The sequence below is a fragment of the Lepidochelys olivacea genome (genome assembly GCF_965140295.1).
Source record: "Lepidochelys olivacea isolate rLepOli2 genome assembly, chromosome: 6".
In the NCBI taxonomy this organism is placed as follows: Eukaryota; Metazoa; Chordata; order Testudines; family Cheloniidae; genus Lepidochelys; species Lepidochelys olivacea.
The window spans coordinates 74811736-74830540 of record NC_140416.1 but is presented as its reverse complement, the minus strand read 5'-3'; the positions used below and the strand labels follow the sequence as shown (position 1 = coordinate 74830540).

At 39.0% G+C, this 18805-nt stretch overlaps 1 protein-coding gene across 2 annotated transcripts in view; it reads right to left on the bottom strand.

Moving 5' to 3' along the window:
- DPH6 (diphthamine biosynthesis 6) overlaps window positions 1–18805 on the bottom strand; it is a 377259-nt gene that overhangs the window by 59352 nt on the left and 299102 nt on the right. Inside the window, exon 14 of one of the 2 annotated variants that reach the window (XM_084632602.1) lies at window positions 17568–17973. The exons of the other annotated variant lie outside the window; for it this stretch is intronic. Coding sequence (XP_084488728.1) covers window positions 17568–17973 — 406 coding nt within the window. The remainder of the gene's footprint in view (window positions 1–17567; window positions 17974–18805) is intronic. 2 annotated transcript variants of the gene reach the window in all.

Genomic DNA, 18805 nt, shown 5'->3' with positions numbered 1-18805 from the left:
TCGTGGCGAACCGGGGAAGTCCCAGATGACTGGAAAAAGGCTAATGTAGTGCCAATCTTTAAAAAAGGGAAGAAGGAGGATCCTGGGAACTACAGGCCAGTCAGCCTCACCTCAGTCCCTGGAAAAATCATGGAGCAGGTCCTCAAAGAATCAATCCTGAAGCACTTACATGAGAGGAAAGTGATCAGGAACAGTCAGCATGGATTCACCAAGGGAAGGTCATGCCTGACTAATCTAATCGCCTTCTATGATGAGATTACTGGTTCTGTGGATGAAGGGAAAGCAGTGGATGTATTGTATCTTGACTATAGCAAAGCTTTTGACACTGTCTCCCACAGTATTCTTGTCAGCAAGTTAAAGAAGTACGGGCTGGATGAATGCACTATAAGGTGGGTAGAAAGTTGGCTAGATTGTCAGGCTCAACGGGTAGTGATCAATGGCTCCATGTCTAGTTGGCAGCCGGTGTCAAGTGGAGTGCCCCAGGGGTTGGTCCTGGGGCCGGTTTTGTTCAATATCTTCATAAATGATCTGGAGGATGGTGTGGATTGCACTCTCAGCAAATTTGCGGAAGATACTAAACTGGGAGGAGAGGTAGATACGCTGGAGGGCAGGGATAGGATACAGAGGGACCTAGACAAATTGGAGGATTGGGCCAAAAAAAATCTGATGAGGTTCAATAAGGATAAGTGCAGGGTCCTGCACTTAGGACGGAAGAACCCAATGCACAGCTACAGACTAGGGACCGAATGGCTAGGCAGCAGTTCTGCGGAAAAGGACCTAGGGGTGACAGTGGACGAGAAGCTGGATATGAGTCAGCAGTGTGCCCTTGTTGCCAAGAAGGCCAATGGCATTTTGGGATGTATAAGTAGGGGCATAGCGAGCAGATCAAGGGACGTGATCGTTCCCCTCTATTCGACATTGGTGAGGCCTCATCTGGAGTACTGTGTCCAGTTTTGGGCCCCACACTACAAGAAAGATGTGGATAAATTGGAAAGAGTCCAGCGAAGGGCAACAAAAATGATTAAGAGTCTGGAACACATGACTTATGAGGAGAGGCTGAGGGAACTGGGATTGTTTAGTCTGCGGAAGAGAAGAATGAGGGGGGATTTGATAGCTGCTTTCAACTACCTGAGAGGTGGTTCTAGAGAGGATGGTTCTAGACTATTCTCAGTGGTGGAAGAGGACAGGACAAGGAGTAATGGTCTCAAGTTGCAGTGGGGGAGGTTTAGGTTGAATATTAGGAAAAACTTTTTCACTAGGAGGGTGGTGAAACACTGGAATGCGTTGCCTAGGGAGGTGGTGGAATCTCCTTCCTTAGAAGTTTTTAAGGTCAGGCTTGACAAAGCCCTGGCTGGGATGATTTAATTGGGGATGGGTCCTGCTTTTGAGCAGGGGGTTGGACTAGATGACCTCCTGAGGTCCCTTCCAACCCTGATATTCTATGATTCTATGTTACGTAAAGCCAACTCTCAAGCACTGTGACAATAGCAAAATACTTTATTTTCAGCTCTCTTGGTAGTTACTTAAAGCTATTTTCACAGCTTAAAAGTTACACTTCAGACGGCAAAAACTTTTATTTTTCCTCTGCACTTTTTGTTGTTGTAATGGTTGCATTATAGAAGATAAATGAAAGAAAGACAGAAAGAATGAACGAACAAATGAACAACAAATACTTGTTAAAAGGGTTGGAGGTGGTAGAACAAAACTGCAGTACTTATATGGATGGTAAACATAATTTTCATAGACCTTCTGAGTCAGACTCAGAGTTTGGCTTTCAAAGGTGCTTCAAAAACTAAAAAAACAAAGCAAAACCCAAACCCTTACATAACTGCATAGTGGAAAAGGTTTGAATCAGAGCTGCTTTACAGTACTTGCAAAACTCAGACAATACATACAAAGTGCTTTCTTTCAGGTCTGTTTCCAGCTGCTGTTTTACCAAAGTCTTAAGAAAGTGGTAGCAACAAAAAAGAACTTCAAAATGTAAATTTCAAATGCAAACCTCTTTTAAAGAAAATGAGCATATGTTTTCATAAGAAACAACAAAATAGCAGAAATGTAGATATGCTTGCATAATAGCAATAAAGTAAGCTGATTACTACTCTCAGCTACAGGGAAAGTAGATTTGCAGTGGTGGCTGCTTTGGGTCCACTCCCAGAAGCCAAGTGGGTAACACTATCAATTTCCCAGTATACCAGTAAGTTGCTGTTAGCCAGGTCAAGGGGCCTGATTGATTTCTGTGGCTGTCAGTCACCACAGATGCCAAACAACACCCTAATCTATCAATCAGCAGTACCGAAGAGTGATTAGAGTAGGTTATGTAGGATTCAGCCAGTATTTATTGGGATAGAGATTGCCCAGACCTAAGAATGATGACTCTAATTGTGAATGATGACAGACTACCAGTAGTAGCCAGGCAACGTTACTGGATGACCCATTAAGATCATGTGCTTATGTTGTCACATTAGAGAGGTGCAAGTGCACTGAAGATTTTTTTCATTCTTCCTCACCTATCCAGGTACATGTGATCCACTCTCCCATTATAACAGTCCCTATTGTAAAGTATCAAATTTATTATTTGTGTTGGTACCAGTTAGCAGTGTAATCCTGAGCTCTGGCCTATTTTGCAACATCAACAGTTTACTTTTACTCTTCCATTTATTTTGCCTCATAAGCATGCCTCAGTGTAACAATGTGCATTCTGAGAGTCAGTAAGACAGCTTGTTACTTGTACTCAGCGCTGTAGCTTATTCCTACCACTGGGATGACTGCTCTTACCAATAAAAGAGAATACAGAGAAGGATTTGGTGCAAGTGACACATGTGAACTATGGACATGTGCAAAAAGTAATTTTTTTTCCAATATGCAAAGGCTCAAAAATGCGTAGGCTCAGCCATGGCAGGATCATGGTGAACTAGTCTCAGGGAAGGTTTTAATGAATGTTTTGCCCCACCCAGTAAGTAATTCACAAGGGCACTGAGCATGTTAGGCAAGAGGCACTGTGATTTCTAGATGGATGGAGACTATCCTATAGTGGAGACCTATATGCCATACAATTTTGCTAATTTTTCCTGCCTGAAGTCATTGTTTTATGATGTTTATATACTGGTGCTGTGTTAATACCACACTGAAAGAAAGCTTCTCAGCCCTCATTTTGGCATGATACAAAGCCACCTGCAGTTAATGCATGCACTGATATATATATATGTATCTGTGTAACTTTCATGCACCAAAGTTACTATTTTTCTAAAGGACACTGACTTACCCAGATTCTTTTCTGGCTAATATAAAACTAATTTTCTTACTATCTATTGTATACAGAAGAAGATTTTTATTCCATCATTTTGAGCACCCTCACTGAAGCTTTTCACTCACTAGCCAGTTACTTGTAAGGGGTCCACATTACTGCTGAGATATAAGCTCAAATGCATCAAGCATTGCCAAGGTCACCACAGAAAACGACTGGCCTCCTTGAAAAATATAGCATTCAATTGCCTGAGGAGAAAACATCCTAACGCTGTTCCAAAACCAGTTTTCTACCGTAGCAAACCTAGAAATTCAACATTATAATCAATGGCTATAATATATATTTCTATGAAAATTGTGTATATCTGCAGGTGCCTTACTGACATGGATCCAATTACATAAAGATAATAGTCTAAATGAACTGGGGAACTAAAAAGTACACTTTATTCACAAAAGTGAATTCTGTGAATTGCTTGGAAACAGACTACAAAACCTGACACACAGCTGTGAAAACACTATGGAGGAATGAAATAGATTATACACGTATCTCTGATTTCATTAACAGAGATCTTAAAAACAACATGGAGAGTTACACAGTAGTTTCAAAATGTCTTCATCAATAACTTGTCAATATGCTGGATCAAGAATAAAAGGTGTTGTCTGAAACTAATCACTGGGCAAGCCTATTAAAGATTTTATTTCCATCTAAAGTTTAGGCCAATACTTTTGTGGTATGAGACTTTGCAATATCATCACCTTCAAGTGACACATGCTGGTCTACTCTTCGCAACTAGATGTTCTCACCACAGCTTCTGGCTCTGAAGTCTGGCTTTGGCCCTGAGCAGCATAAGGCAGTTGGAGATCTCTCTTTCTGGCAGCTGCACAGTTGGAACATAAAACTTGCAATATGATAGAACAGAGGGCCTATGCTCTAAAGAAAGAACTAATACATTTAAACAACTGCTTCATAGGCAAAAATATGTTCATACAAGAATTCAGCCAACTGGTAACACTAATTTTAAAAGAATTTTACAAAATTCAGGGTAGCAAACAAAAATGAATTTGAACAATCCTTTCCCCCATAACTCGATGTGATAAGCTTTGCTAAAAATATGTTACAAAATGACTTTTGGTAGATGAAATAAGAGTATGACCTTAAAAACAGGTGTAAAAAATTTCAACTGCCAGCATTAACAACCAGTTAATTTAATATCTGAAGTTTCTTGATTGGACACTTTTTGGGCAGTAATAACAAGATTCCTAAGCCACTTTCTGTGGCCCAAGACCAAATTTAGCTACTTTCACCTTTTTAAAACATAATTTCAAAACACCACAGTGGATTAAGTCAATGTTTCCTAATTGATTACATATAAATTATAACATGATTCATTTCCCCAAGTACCGGTACTACTTTAGCCAGTTATTTATTTATCTATTTAATTTATTTATTTATTGGAACAGCAGCAGAGAACTGATGCCTCAACTAGTACTTGGCAAATTCTTTGTTTTCTTAACAGGAAGCTTAAGGAATTAAAAATGAATTTTCCTCTTCCTCAGGTTTGGCAACCGTTTCCCAGATTTTCCATTTAACCTAAATTAATAGGGTTTGGTAGAAAACCAAGCTCAGTTTTCACAGTCTATTTCAGACTGCATTACGACACATTTACAATATTTTTGTCTGACCAAATTATATACTTTAATCACACCACCACATATTTTCCCATTTCTGCATCATCTGCTGGTGATGGTAAAGCTAATCAGTTACAAACCAGCCACATTTCTAACACTGGTTTCGTAGCCATTATAAACTGTCCCTTATACTTCATTAATATAAAATATAGCAAATATTGCATCCAGAAATGCACAACAGTAATGAACAACTCATTACCAAAAGATACTGACATACTGGAATGAGTCCAGAGAACAGCACCAAAAATGGTGGCCAAGGAAAGATGAAACAAATCAAATACGTATAGTTTTAATATAACATATGTGTGTTGGGGTGGAGGTGAATAGCTTGATAACAGTTTATCATTATTTGAAGCGTGTAAACAGCAAAGATATAGAATATTTGGGTGACATGCAGAGTTATAGTTAAGAGTAATGGGATGAAATTAATAAAATAAGAAATTAGGCTTAATATCTTAATTTCAGAAAAAAATGTCCTAACAGTGAGATATATTAAACTGTGGTATAGTTTCCTAAGGGAAGATGAAGAGCCCTATTGTTCAGGACTGTGAAAACTAGCCTGGACATTAATAAATAGAAAATATGCTATAGGGAACAATTCTGCATTGGATAGGAGCTGGACTGGAACATCAAATATCTGTAGGACTTTTCCAACTCTGATTTTTATGATTCTTATGGCTGAGGCACAGGTATGGGAGGGTATCAGGAGATGAGCTTTGATCATGCTATCCGTTGTGCATGAATAAATCTTACGAACTTCAGTAGGTGTTATGTCCATTCAGAGAGAATTATACATGTACAACTGAATCTGTGAGTTCTAATCCTGGCTCTCCCATAGCCTTCATGATCTTAGTTAAGTCACAAATTCTGTGTCTCACTTTCTCCATCTGTGTAATGAAAGTAATAATATTTTTCTACCTGACAGGGATGCTATAAGGTTTAATTCATTAATATTTGTAAAGCACTTTAACAGAGTCTGATGGAGGTGCTATGTAGGAGCAAACAATATTTTCAAACCCCACTCTCCCTTCTTCTAGTAACCCTTAATGGCTCCTCTTCTGACTGAATCTGATTAAGATCTCAATGCTAATCAAGGAAATGGTTTTTTTGGCTTTAATTGCCTGTGCTGAGGCCTGAGACCAGGGGAATGGGTAGAGTATAAAAGAATCACTCCTGGCTACTGCCACTGCATCTACTGAGCATCTGGGCCCTTTTGACCATGTTGGAGAAGACTGGTGGGGGATAAATGTCCCTCTTTATCTTCCCAGTCACTGCTGCTTCTAGTGCTGCTGGATCTTTTGCCCCTGCCCATCATACTGGAGGATGCTTGGGGAGAGTTAAAGCACCTAGTTTGTCCTCCATGCACTTCTTGTAGCTGTCACTAGAGCTGTTGCACTCCTTGAGTCACTTCTAAAGCTTCCTTCCTTTTATTTTTTTCCCTATGTTACCTATTTGAATATGCTATCTGGACAAAGCCCTGGCTGGGATGATTTAATTGGGGATTGGTCCTGCTTTGAGCAGGGGGTTGGACTAGATGACCTCCTGAGGTCCCTTCCGACCCTGATATTCTATGATTCTATCTGTGGGTGGGCCAACAACCCTCTGTGTATTTGCATGTGTGTTTTCTGTTATGGTACGGAGGATTAGTTGTGAATGAACAAATAATACACATATATGTTACTTAGATTCTTGGCAGAGTAGCATCCCATGTACTTTGTTTTGAACATCGAACAACATTATTGTCACATTAGCTTTTAGAACAGTGGTTCTCAAACTTTTGTATTGGTGACCCCTTTCACACAGTAAGCTTCTGAGTGTGACCTCCTCTGCCCCCTTATAAATTAAAAACACTTTGTATTAGGGCTGTCAAGCGATTAAAAAATTAATCACGATTAATCACACCGTTAATAATAGAATACCATTTATTTAAATATTTTTGGGTGTTTTCTACATTTTCAAATATATTGATTTCAATTGCAACATAGAATACAAAGTGTACAGTGCTTACCCTATATTTATTTTTTTACAAATATTTGCACTGTAAAAAACCCAAAAGAAATAGTATTTTTTCAATTCACCTAATACAAGTACTGTAGTGCAATCTCTTTATCATGAAAGTTGAACTTACAAATGTAGAATTATGTACAAAAAATAACTGCATTCAAAAATAAAACAATGTAAAACTTTAGAGCCTACAAGTCCACTCAGTCCTACTTCAGCCAATTGCTAGACAAACAAGTGTGGTTACAATTTGCAAGAGATAATGCTGCCCACTTCTTGTTTACAATGTCACCTGAAAGTGAGAACAGGCATTCTTATGGCACTGTTGTAGCTGGCGTCGCAAGATATTTACATGCCAGATGTGCTAAGTACTTCATACTTTAACCACCATTCCAGAGGACATGCATCCATGCTGATGATGCTTATTAAAAAAATAATGCGTCAATTAAATTTGTGACTGAACTCCTTGGGGGAGAATTGTATGTCTCCTGTTCTGTTTTACCCACATTTTGCCATATATTGCACGTTATAGCAGTCTCAGATGATGACCCAGCACATGTTCGTTTTAAGAACTTTCACAGCAGATTTGACAAAACGCAAATATATACCAATGTGAGATTTCTAAAAATAGGTATAGCACTTGACCCAAGGTTTAAGAATCTGAAGTGCCTTCCGAAATCTGAGAGGGACGAAGTTTGCAACGCCAGCTACAAAAGTGCCATGTGAATGCCTATTCTCACTTTCAGGTGACATTATACATAAGAAGCAGGCAGCATTATCTCCCATAAATGTAAACAAACTTATTTGTCTTAGCGATTGGCTGAACAAGAAGTAGGACTGAATGGATTTTTAGGCTTTAAAGTTTTACATTATTTTGTTTTTGAATCCAGCTATGTAACAAAAAAAAAAATCTACATTTTTAAGTTGCATTTTCACAATAAGAGATTGCACTATAGTACTTGTATGAGGTCAACTGAAAAATACTATTTCTTTTGTATATCATTTTACAGTGCAAATATTTGTAATAAAACTTATAATACAAAGTGAGCACTGTACACTTTGTATTCTGTGTTGTAACAGAAATCAATATATTTTAAAATGCAGAAAATCATCCAAAATATTTAATACATTTCAATTGGTATTCTATTGTTTAACAGTGTGATTAATTGTGATTAATCAACAGCAGTATTTTTTATATTTAACACTGTTATAAATGCTGGCGGCAAAGCACGGTTTGGGGGTGGAGGCTGACAGCTCATGGCCCCAATGTAATAACCTTGTGACCCCCTGAGGGGTCACAACCCACAGTTTGAGAACCCCTGTTTTAGAAGACATACTCCTCATGCTTGTAATTCTGCAAAGTTAGCTGGTTACCAGCCTGACTGAAAGCAGCATCCCAGCTTTACTTTATAGTCCCACATGAGCCAGCTAGCTTCAGTGGAAAGCACCACTAAACTCATATCAGAGGTTTGTGTGTGGAGGGAGGTTAGGGGAAACACTTGAATAAGAACCCAAGTTAACTCTGCAGTTAAGACATAATAAACTTATGGAAAGTAAAAGCAGGAGCTCCCAATATGGAGTCAGCCTAATAGCGAAGAGAGACCATCTTAGCAGAAGCAGCTGGAGCAGACACAGAGTACATAATCTCTGGAGATTGATTTCCTCAGACTGACTTTTTCAGTTTAAAGAACAGGAGTACTTGTGTGTTCTTTTTGCGGAAACAGACTAACACGGCTGTTACTCTGAAACCTGTCATTTTTCAGTTTAGACTCAGTATTAGGTTTGTTCTGACCTTTTCTTGTCCCTTTACCTAACAGTCCCTGACCGGGCAGCCTCACTCTCTTGACTCTCTGTGCTCCTATCATCCTCTTATTTTCCTCTTCTCATCTTCTCTATAATGTCCCCTTTCTCCTTCAGACCATCCTAGCTCCACATATTTAAAAAAATTACAAGTAGAAATATAGAAAAATAAACTTTAAAAAAATGTGGAAGCAACATGCCATTTGTTAAGCATCACTGTGTTTATCCTGCTTGTATGCTGTATTTTTTCCCCTCAGCTTTTGCCTGTCTTGTGTATTAGCTATAAACTCTTCATGGCAGGGAGCACATTTTTAATATAAATATTTGTTTTGTATGGAACCTAACATAATAGGATCCCTATCTTGATTTCCAGCAGCATCTACAGGCCCTATACAAATATCAACAAAAAAGAACAAAACAGACGGTCATGGGAGTCTTAAACTAAGATAATTTTTTAATACATAGAAAGCATGTAACCTTCAATATTTTCAGCAATATATCAAATGTCCTCATATTGAGTATTTCTTTTATATCTAAAGGCGATGATGTGTTTATTTTTATACTCTGACAAGTTTTCACCTTCCCTTTCAGATATCAAAGATTTTCAGAATATCTAGTAAAGTGACAATAATTAAATCTCCCCCCAAAAATTACCTGTTTTCTCTGCCACTGTAACTGTTACACTCTTATTTCCCCTTAATCTGGTGTGTGTAATACAGGTCCTGTATGGACAAAAATTGCACAATATTTTCTTGATCAAGTTTTTATATCTAAGATGTTCAAAATTATGTATTTATTTTTCCTCTTTCTAGATGTTTTGAGAAAAGTAAAGCATGTTTGTGTTTGTAGGCTGGGGCTATAAGTGGTGGAGATTCCCCCAGTTCCTTCCAGAAACTATTTCTCAGAGGGCATGTCTAAATGGGGATACTCAGGAAAGTTAAGCTGAATTAACTGAAGATGTAAATTTAACATGCATTATTTAACACTCAATGACTCACTCAGAAGTAAAGTGGTCTTAGGATGCTTTAGCTTAATTCACAAAGCGTCCCTGTCTAGACATGCCCTAAAGAAAATCTTTCCTTGTAACTTTGCTCAACTTCCTCTCATTACTCTTAGTTTTATCCACTATGATTCCCTAAAGAATGCATCATCCATCAAATATTGGAAACTTATTGTGTCCTCTTAGCTGTCGTATGGAAAATTTGCTCAGACGCTATAGCATCTGAATAACCTCAATGCTCTGCACCTAATCTGATGGAAAACCACCAGTTTAGAAGCAATACATTGTATTTATTTCTTGTAGATCATTATCATGTCAGGTTAGAAATGAACATGGCAACGTAACACATTATTTGCTAGCTCCAGTAGGCAGTATCCAAACTGAATTTTCCATGAGTATGTCTTCAAAAACCTGGGCGAAAAAGTGGGGTTGGGATTATTTTGATCTCTTGTAAAGTGCTTCAGAATAGATGACTTGCCAAAGTACTAGCTGTCAGGTCACAGTACTTGTTATGACTTCAATATCCCAATAACGACATGGTTGTTTTTCTTAATTCTCTTCTAACACACAATCCCAGGCAAATACATACGAGATACAAATAGAAAAAAAGCAAACTGCTGCCAGAGTGGATTTCTGGTGATCAACCTTGCCCCCTTATTCCTTCTGTACTATTCCCAAAGGACAATATATGTTATGACGGCACACATACATCATTATGAAAAGTGTAGACAAAATTACATATAGTCTCAGGTTAAAGTGTAGTACTACTTTGAAAAGTGAGTAGGCAATAATGACATCTTGTTACTTAACAGATCTGCTCCTGCATGTATTCAGTGACCAATTTACTTAAGATAAAAAAAAAAGGTTGGATTAATCTTTACTGCTGTCAGCACTGCAAGACCAACAGTTATAGGAGAGTGTCCTGTATTGTATTATGACTCACCCAAAATCATCAACAAAACTGTTAACTAAGTTCCACCTGCAGGTATAATTTATGTTCTGGGATATGGGTCTCAAACCTTATTGAAGAAAATGGCAGTACACATGTATAACCGATGACAGAATACATCTTGCAGAATTTTTGTCACTGGAAATGATGCACAAGTCACGAAGACTACAGCTGGGCTTTCAGATTCCAGGGTGAAATAGCAGAATTGGCTGTTGGAAACATCTTTTTCTTGCATACTGCAAGTTTGATATGGGAATCACTGAGGTTTAGTAAACACGGAAGTCCACAAATCCTTTTATTCCAAAGAGTTATTTTTCAGAGTAGAATCATACTTTAAAATTGAACACATATTTATTATTATATTGTTACCAAACTACATTTTGATTTATATCCTCTTTTGCCTTACTGTGTCCCTGTTTTTTTCTATATTATTAAAAATCAGCATCTTATAACATGATGTTTTAGCAAATGCAAGAACTTAGGCCCTCCCTATTAAAGATTCAAAAGTATTTTTGCGTAGTGTGCGTGAACAAGGTTTGTGAAATGCTAATGGTGTGAATTATGGTCATTCATCACTCCTATACTGAGGTATAAGCTAGTCTACTGGATGGTATGGCAAATCATCCTGACATGTTTATATTAATGTTTATGTAAATGAGCATAAGAAAGAAATGGTCAAATTTATGTTAAAGACTTTTAAAGGCTTAACAGCATCTTACTAAGTATATATGTCAGCTTAATCTAATCCTCCTACTTCTAACACGTCCTATGGTCTCAGCACGGTGCCTATAATGCTCTCATATGTTATGAGGGATTGACTCTGAGAAGTTCACCATCAGCAGTAGACTTTGTTTAATAAAACTTTACATTTGGTCTTAGGCTGACAGAATGCTATCTTTCTCAAATTTGCATCACAAACCTTTAGCTGCTTCTGACATCAATAACACTGGCAATAATACTTTCCAGTAATCTGTTACAATACAGAGTGCACATATTCTCAGTTCCCATCTTACTTTGTCAGCTGCAAACAGGCTGCTCTAATTTGCGTGGACTGGTTCAAATGAACATTGAAATTCATTGCGCCAAAAAGCACTCTTCTAATCAGCATCTCATTTGAGCAGATCTTTGGTGGTGTTCCCTTCCTTGCCTCAAGGTCTTCAAGTTCTACTTAAGTAAAGCATCTTTCTTTCCCTTCATGTCCACACTGATTTCCTTGTAGAATGGACAATGCATTGGGCTTCTGAGCTCACCAAAAAGTCTGCTGATGCCAGCTACTGAATTAACCTCAGGAATGGAACAATAGAGTATGGTTATTACATTTGTCTCCTGTGGAGTGTTCCCTCTTATCCCAAAAGTGATCAATGGAAGCCCATCAATATCTAGAAACACAGCAATGTTTAGTTAGAATAGAGTATGTTAGAATTTAGTTAGAATATGACCTCCCATATGAGGTCATAAAAAGAGGACCCACCAAAACTCTCTCTCAGTTCCCTTTCAGTTTGAAGCCTGTGGTAAATAAGGACTCTGAAAAGCAGGGATGGCAGGTGGGTCATGGGATCCACACTGAATACAACACCTTGAAGAACAGCAGTTCATTGTTTTTCAAGCATGTGTCAATGTGGATCCCAATGTAGGTAAATGGCAAGTAATATACTCTCAGGATTGTGGGAGTGAGGATCATCAGCTGAATCAGTCAAACACGGAATGAAGAACTACTCTCCGAAACTTGGTGTCTGCCCCAGCACCTGTCAAGGGCATAGTGTTTCACAACTGTGTCAGTCCATGTTGCAACCTTCCAAATCTCAGAGATCAGAATATTTCTGAAACAGATGACAGATGCAGCCTGTGCTCTGGTGCAGTGTGCCTTAATGTTTGAAGAGAGAGGTTTGCCAGCCAGCTGATAACAGTGAAAATGCACTCCATGGTCCACCTGGACATTTTCTGGGACAAGATGGTTTGGCCCTTTGACAGGCCAGAAATGGCCACAAAGCATCAGGGAGACAGCTGAAATAGCTCATTAAGGCAACACCGTAAAGCTTTGCATACATCCAGGGTGTGCAGTTTCTTCCTTCCTGGCAGCAAACGCAACTTCAGGAAGAAGACTGGCAAGGTAATGGATTGATTTAGGTGAAACTCTGAAAACTCCTTAGGGCTGAACTGGGGTGCAGTCTCAGGCACCATGTTGTTCATATGAAAAGCTGTGTAAGGCACTCCAGCCATGAGAGCCTGGAGTTCACTGACTCTTAGAGCTGAAGTGATGGTGACTAGAAAGGACAGTTTATGATGGTAAGGAGGTGCATAGACATGGTGACAGTCATTCAAAGAGAGGCTCCAGGGAGGACAAAACTGAATTCCCATGAGGGAGCTGGATCCTGAACCAGAAGGCAAGTATGAAGGAAGACTCTGGGGAATTTTGATAATGTTGGCTGTGAGAAGACGAAGCACAATGGTACTGATGTGTGACATGCCAATGCTGCTGCCAAGTGAACTCATCAGATAATTTAATACCCAGTTCAGTGCCTGTCTTTACATGCTGGTGGTGGCTTATACCAGTAGGGGAATCTGGCAAACCTCTCTGAAAGGAGAAGTTTTGTGCTTGACAATGGGGAGAACTTATAGCCCACTGATGGTGAAGAGCAGTAGACCTCTTTTAGGGGTAGCACTAATGTGAATGGTTCTGTCGATACTGGAGCCTGTACCGGTACCGGCAGTCACTTTAGCACAAGTGATGTTCCTATTCTCTCCTAAGCTTGTCTTCCATGGTTGGTCTCAATGCTGTGGGAGGCAGTCCCACAGACAGGGTTGGTGCTAACAGGGTTTTGAGCACCATCGGTGGTTCCTTCTCCACAGCCCTTGATGCTTTGTGGGGCTGGTGGATTTCTCTCCAAGGCTTTGTGTTGTCTCTCCTTATGGGAGGCTACTGAGCTCTGTCTGAAGTCTCTGCCTCGATGCTTGAAGTAACATCTGTCAGTGCACCCTTTGATGTCAGAGATGTCTGTTTTGACACTGATGGTGTAGATGCCAGTGACGGTGCCAGTTCTTTTCTCAGCGCCATCTTTTCTGCACTGGTCTCAGATGTAGTGTATTTACTGAATGGGGTGCTGGATGATGATGGCTTGTCTACTAACAGGATCCTGGAATTGTTTCCTCAGGCTCTGATGAGATCTTCACAGATTGTTCTAGAAGATGGAGTTTCAGCCCTGTCTCTCTCAACTTACGCATTCTAAAAGAAAATGACAGGCATGCTGAGCATCTGCTAGGTATGTGTGATTCCCCCAAACTAATCCCCCTTTGAAGGGGATTAGTCCATTGCAGGATGGACAGGGCTTTAAACCTGCAGGTTTCAAGTCTGCCGCATTAAGGAGGAGGGGGCATCAACATGGGGGGTGTAGTCATTGATACTCAGTTAAAATGGGTCAATTGGATGACTGAGGTTGAACATAAAGGTAATGAAAGGAGTTCTGGAGAAAATCAGACGGTTTAGTCAAAGCTAAGAACTAATGTGCTGGATACTCACCAGGTTCCATCTCGCTGCCACAGTCTTCGAATTGCAAGGAAACATCATGCTGCTCTGCCCTTTATACCCTCACATGGGGGCATGAAGAGGCACAAGGTGAATGTGTGAACCCAACAGACACAACTATTCGAAAGTTTCCAGTCTTGTGAGCACTGAGGCTCATGCACACTTACAATGGGATGCACACTGACACATACTTACTTAAAGAAGAAGGTTCTATTTTTTAGTCAAAAAAGGTAAAAGGCAATGTGTTTCTATAGTATGTTAGCAACGCACTAGTTGAATCTCTTATGTGTTTTAATCTCAAGTAGTGGACTAGCATTTAAATTAAAAAGTCAACAACACAGAGTCAGCAACAAAAGCTAGCTTTACTAATTATAAAAAGCCTATAGTTAAGTTTATCCAAATGTAGCAGCATAAAAGGCAAAAGTTGAACTCCTCTTTGGACTACAGAATAAAAGTGTTTCCTGTAGAGCACATTACTGTTACTCTAGTGACACCAAAGCAAAGTATGACCATAGTAAAGTATAAGTGGAAAGTTCCTAGAACCTAATAACCAGTCAAGCTAAGAACGTCTATGTAAAAACCTATTTATTAGTGTATGTCTATCAACAACACGACTTTAACTAATTTGACAATTAATTTAACAACACAATCTCAAAAACTAATACTTTAAATTGTCAATGAATTATAGAATCTAAAAAATATTCTGGAGTCTATTAATAAAAAGGTTGGGAAAACAATAAAAAAGGTTTGAAAACAGTCAGAAAGAAAAGGGTTTCATACTCTTTCTTCCTACATGTTTCACCCTTTCGATATGCAGAATTATACAGGTAAAAAAACTGTAAATATTGTTCAAAACTGACAGTCGGAATATATAAAATTTATATTAATTTATATTTCATGAGCTATATAATAATAGCATGAAGAGACTCCGGGGGGCATTTTAGTGGTCCATTAGTATACTGCATCCCTTGAAGGTTGAAGCAACTCCACTGGAGGTCTTATTCCTCACAATGCACCCACTTAACCATGCCTCTTGTTGTGCCTTAATGCTGTATTAAAAGATGTTTTTTTTCTGATTTTGATCCTTCCTTACAGCAGAAAGGAAACGAATTTAAAAATTCTCATATCTGGGGTCTACAGTACACTGTCAGAGTGGTAGCTAACAGGAAGAGTAGCCTCATCAGTAGTCACTTTAACTGGAAACTTTATTTTCAGATACATTGTACAGTGCGTCTTCTCTCCATATAAACTTTTTGAACAAAAGTGTTAAAGCAACACGGGTGAAGTTTCCTTTTAAATTCTTTACTGGTAATTTAGTGCTGGCTATAAATGTAATGCCTACTACGTTTTCACAAGAATTCATTTCTTACGAATGATGATAATGACAACGGTCATTAGGGCCTTACAGAGATTTAAAAGGAACCAAGGATGAATGAATAAATAAAAACCATGATGACTCATTCTATACCCATGCCATTAGTATAACATAAAATACCAAACAGTCAAATTTCCCTCCATCCCACCTATTTATACATTTTGCTCAATTCTAGACTTAAATAAGGCAAATGTACGTTATTCCAAAGTCATTATTATATGCCCTGTGAAACATCAGGGAGGAAGCAGGCGAAAGGATAATGTAAATCACATGCTAGGAACATGTTTTAATCAGGCTTCTTCTTAGCTCTCAAACAAGGCATAGTAGAACAACAACATTCTGTCAGGCTATATGTTCATTTCTTGCTTCTTGGATTAAGCATGCTTATTCCATGCCACATTTTTTATCGCTTTCTATTCTTGCATTTTAAATCTATTAAACAATGTCAAGTTGAATTTCCTTCAAAAACTGCTGCAGGTTAAGTAAAAAACAAAAAAAAATAGGATCTTTGAGGGCTAGCTTTTATGTCAGCTAATTAATATGGATCATTTGTGGTTTTACAAATATCTTTTTGTGTGTGTGTGTATGCATGTGCACAAGAGATGAATATAGACTAAGGGCCTGATCCTACAGTAGAACCTCAGAGTTACAGACACCTTGGGAATGAAGGTTGTCAGTAACTCTGAACAAAGCACAGTTCGGACTCCAGATCCAGCAGTTGATGCTCCAGGTCAGGTCTAAGCAGGAGCAGAACTTCCTACTCACTGCCAGCATGAGTTTGCAAGCTTATCCCCCCCTGCCCTCCCTTCTTAGCTGTGTGTGTGTGTGTGTGTTCCTGGGGTGGGGGGAACATCCTGTCTTCTCCAGGCCAGGGGTGTGTGGGGTAAAAGCAGCCCATCTCCCTCCCGATGGAGGCGGGGATGGGCGGCGAGGGAGGGGTGAAAGCAGCGCAGACTCCTGCTCTGCTGGCTCTCTGTCTTGGTCTGCAGCAGTAGCATCTTGCTGTAAGTGGCTGCCTCATGCATGGGGGTGGGGATGGGGACAGGGACAGGCAGCCCAGATGTGCCTACCTTTAAGTATAGGCACAGTACAGTATTTGCTTTTTTTTGTCTCTGCTGCTGTCTGGTTACTTCCAGTTTCACATGGTGTCCAAGTGACCAGTCAGTCTGTAACTCTGGTGTTCATATCTTTGAGGTTCTATTGTACTTCTATTGAAGTCATCGGCTAAGCTCTTGTTGATTTCAATAAGAGCAGGATTAGGTCTTTAAACATTTTGTAGGCCTGTCAAATTAAAGAGGTTTCTGTGCAGTTGCACGTCCTTATTATTTTCTCTAACTGAATATAGCACAGACCCTAGACATCATGACACAGGAGATAAATTATAATTATAATATTGTTACTGGTTTGAGCTCTCTTTACTTTGCAAGGGGATCGAAATTCTAGAGAGTTCTAATTCTGCAACAAACATTAAAGATTCAAACAATATACTAAATTTGTTTGCTCAACTGTCATTCATCCCTTCAGACGGGTCTATTTTAAAGCCACTGATTGACAAAACACTTAGCCCACATTTAAAGACACCCATGCACTCACCACTATTCTCTACCTTTGAGAAACTGACACTTTTTCATTGTTTTTATATTTTAATCTTGTTTCTGCTCTAAATAATTTTTGCCTTCTAGCAACTGGAAATTACCAGCTATGCTGTACATGATCACCAATACAAACGCTCGGTACGTAAACTGTTCAAAGACTTTGAGGCAGAAGATTCATTCTTCCAGAGTCTGACTCATTTTTGTTTTTGTCATCTCTTTGGGCTGCCAGATTTCTTGCCAGGCTAATTTTTTTTTGCTAAGTGGTAATATGGCTGGTGATCAGAAAAGGAACATTCATATCCTAATCATGCCTACTCGTCACAGGTGCTTTTCCAGCTAAACTTTAGATATAGGTAAACAAATATTCCCCTTCCTCCCAACAATAGTCTTACCTGCTTGTAGTGTTTCAGCATCAAAACTATCCTTCCTGTAGAAAGTTCTGAAACACAAGGGAATTGCAGTGCAATCTTCTGAAAGTTTCTCGACAGCTTGTCTAAACACAGCAACCATATCATGAAGAGTCCTATCTAAATCGACTGACGAAACAGATGGTGAAATCAAGTTTAGGCATATTGAGATAGATGCACTAGATGCAGAACTGGACTCCACAGCTTCACATACAATTTGGCAGCCCTCTGACAACATCTTCATCACAGAAGTTTTCCTTTCTGATGGATCATCCACTACTGCAATGACATGCCACTCAATGACTGCATCTCTGGGTAGGTGGGGAACCACGACCACAGTTAGCATTCCACAGACTGCAGCTAGATCACTGTACATCTCTGGATCTTCTGCCTAAAAATTAAACAAAATATCCTGGACATTAGCAAGGAATGGAAATACCCGAGAAATAGAGAACGTGCACCATGAGAATTTAATTTATAAAACTGGCAAAGCTACAAAGAAATAGTAAACATGTTAAATGTTAAAGTGAAAGGAATGACTCATATTTCGTTATTAAAAAAAATTAAAAAAATATATTAAAAAATACAGTGTGTATACTATGGTATATTCACATTGTGTTTATATGAATACTTCAGTGTTGTTATCAAGGATGCTTTGGTTTGTTCTGCAATCTTTTCTTACTGAGAAAGTCATCTTAAGCAATTATGAGTTTAACAGCTAATACCTGCTCATCTTCCCAACCTTAGCCTCCTATTAAGTCTTTGTCATTCAAAGGAGTAGTAGTGACGTTAACAAACTTTATGCTCATTCTTATACAATAGACAGGAATCAAAGAACAGCAGACAGATCATGTAATGTGACATTTGTCCATTCCAATATTCTTTGAATGTAAGAAATGTTAATGGTGCTGCTGAGGCCATGGAAATAGATGAGCACAATACTTATGTTCCATGAAACAAATTCAGTTACCAGTGACATAGGCTGCTCTGAGAAGCAGCATGTCTTGAACATAGCTTTCTAAAGGGTGAGAGCCTCTCCCTAGTGACGAAGTTCAGCCTGCACTGGCCCTACAGGTCTGAGGTTATTCTTACACCAAAGCCCATTACTTGGCAAGCCAACTGCTGTGCCTGTGAGCTGTATTTAATAATGGCAAACAAGAAGTGGGATAATATTTAGTTTCTTACTTTCCCTACAAGCCTCGCAAAAATTACAAGCTAAATTT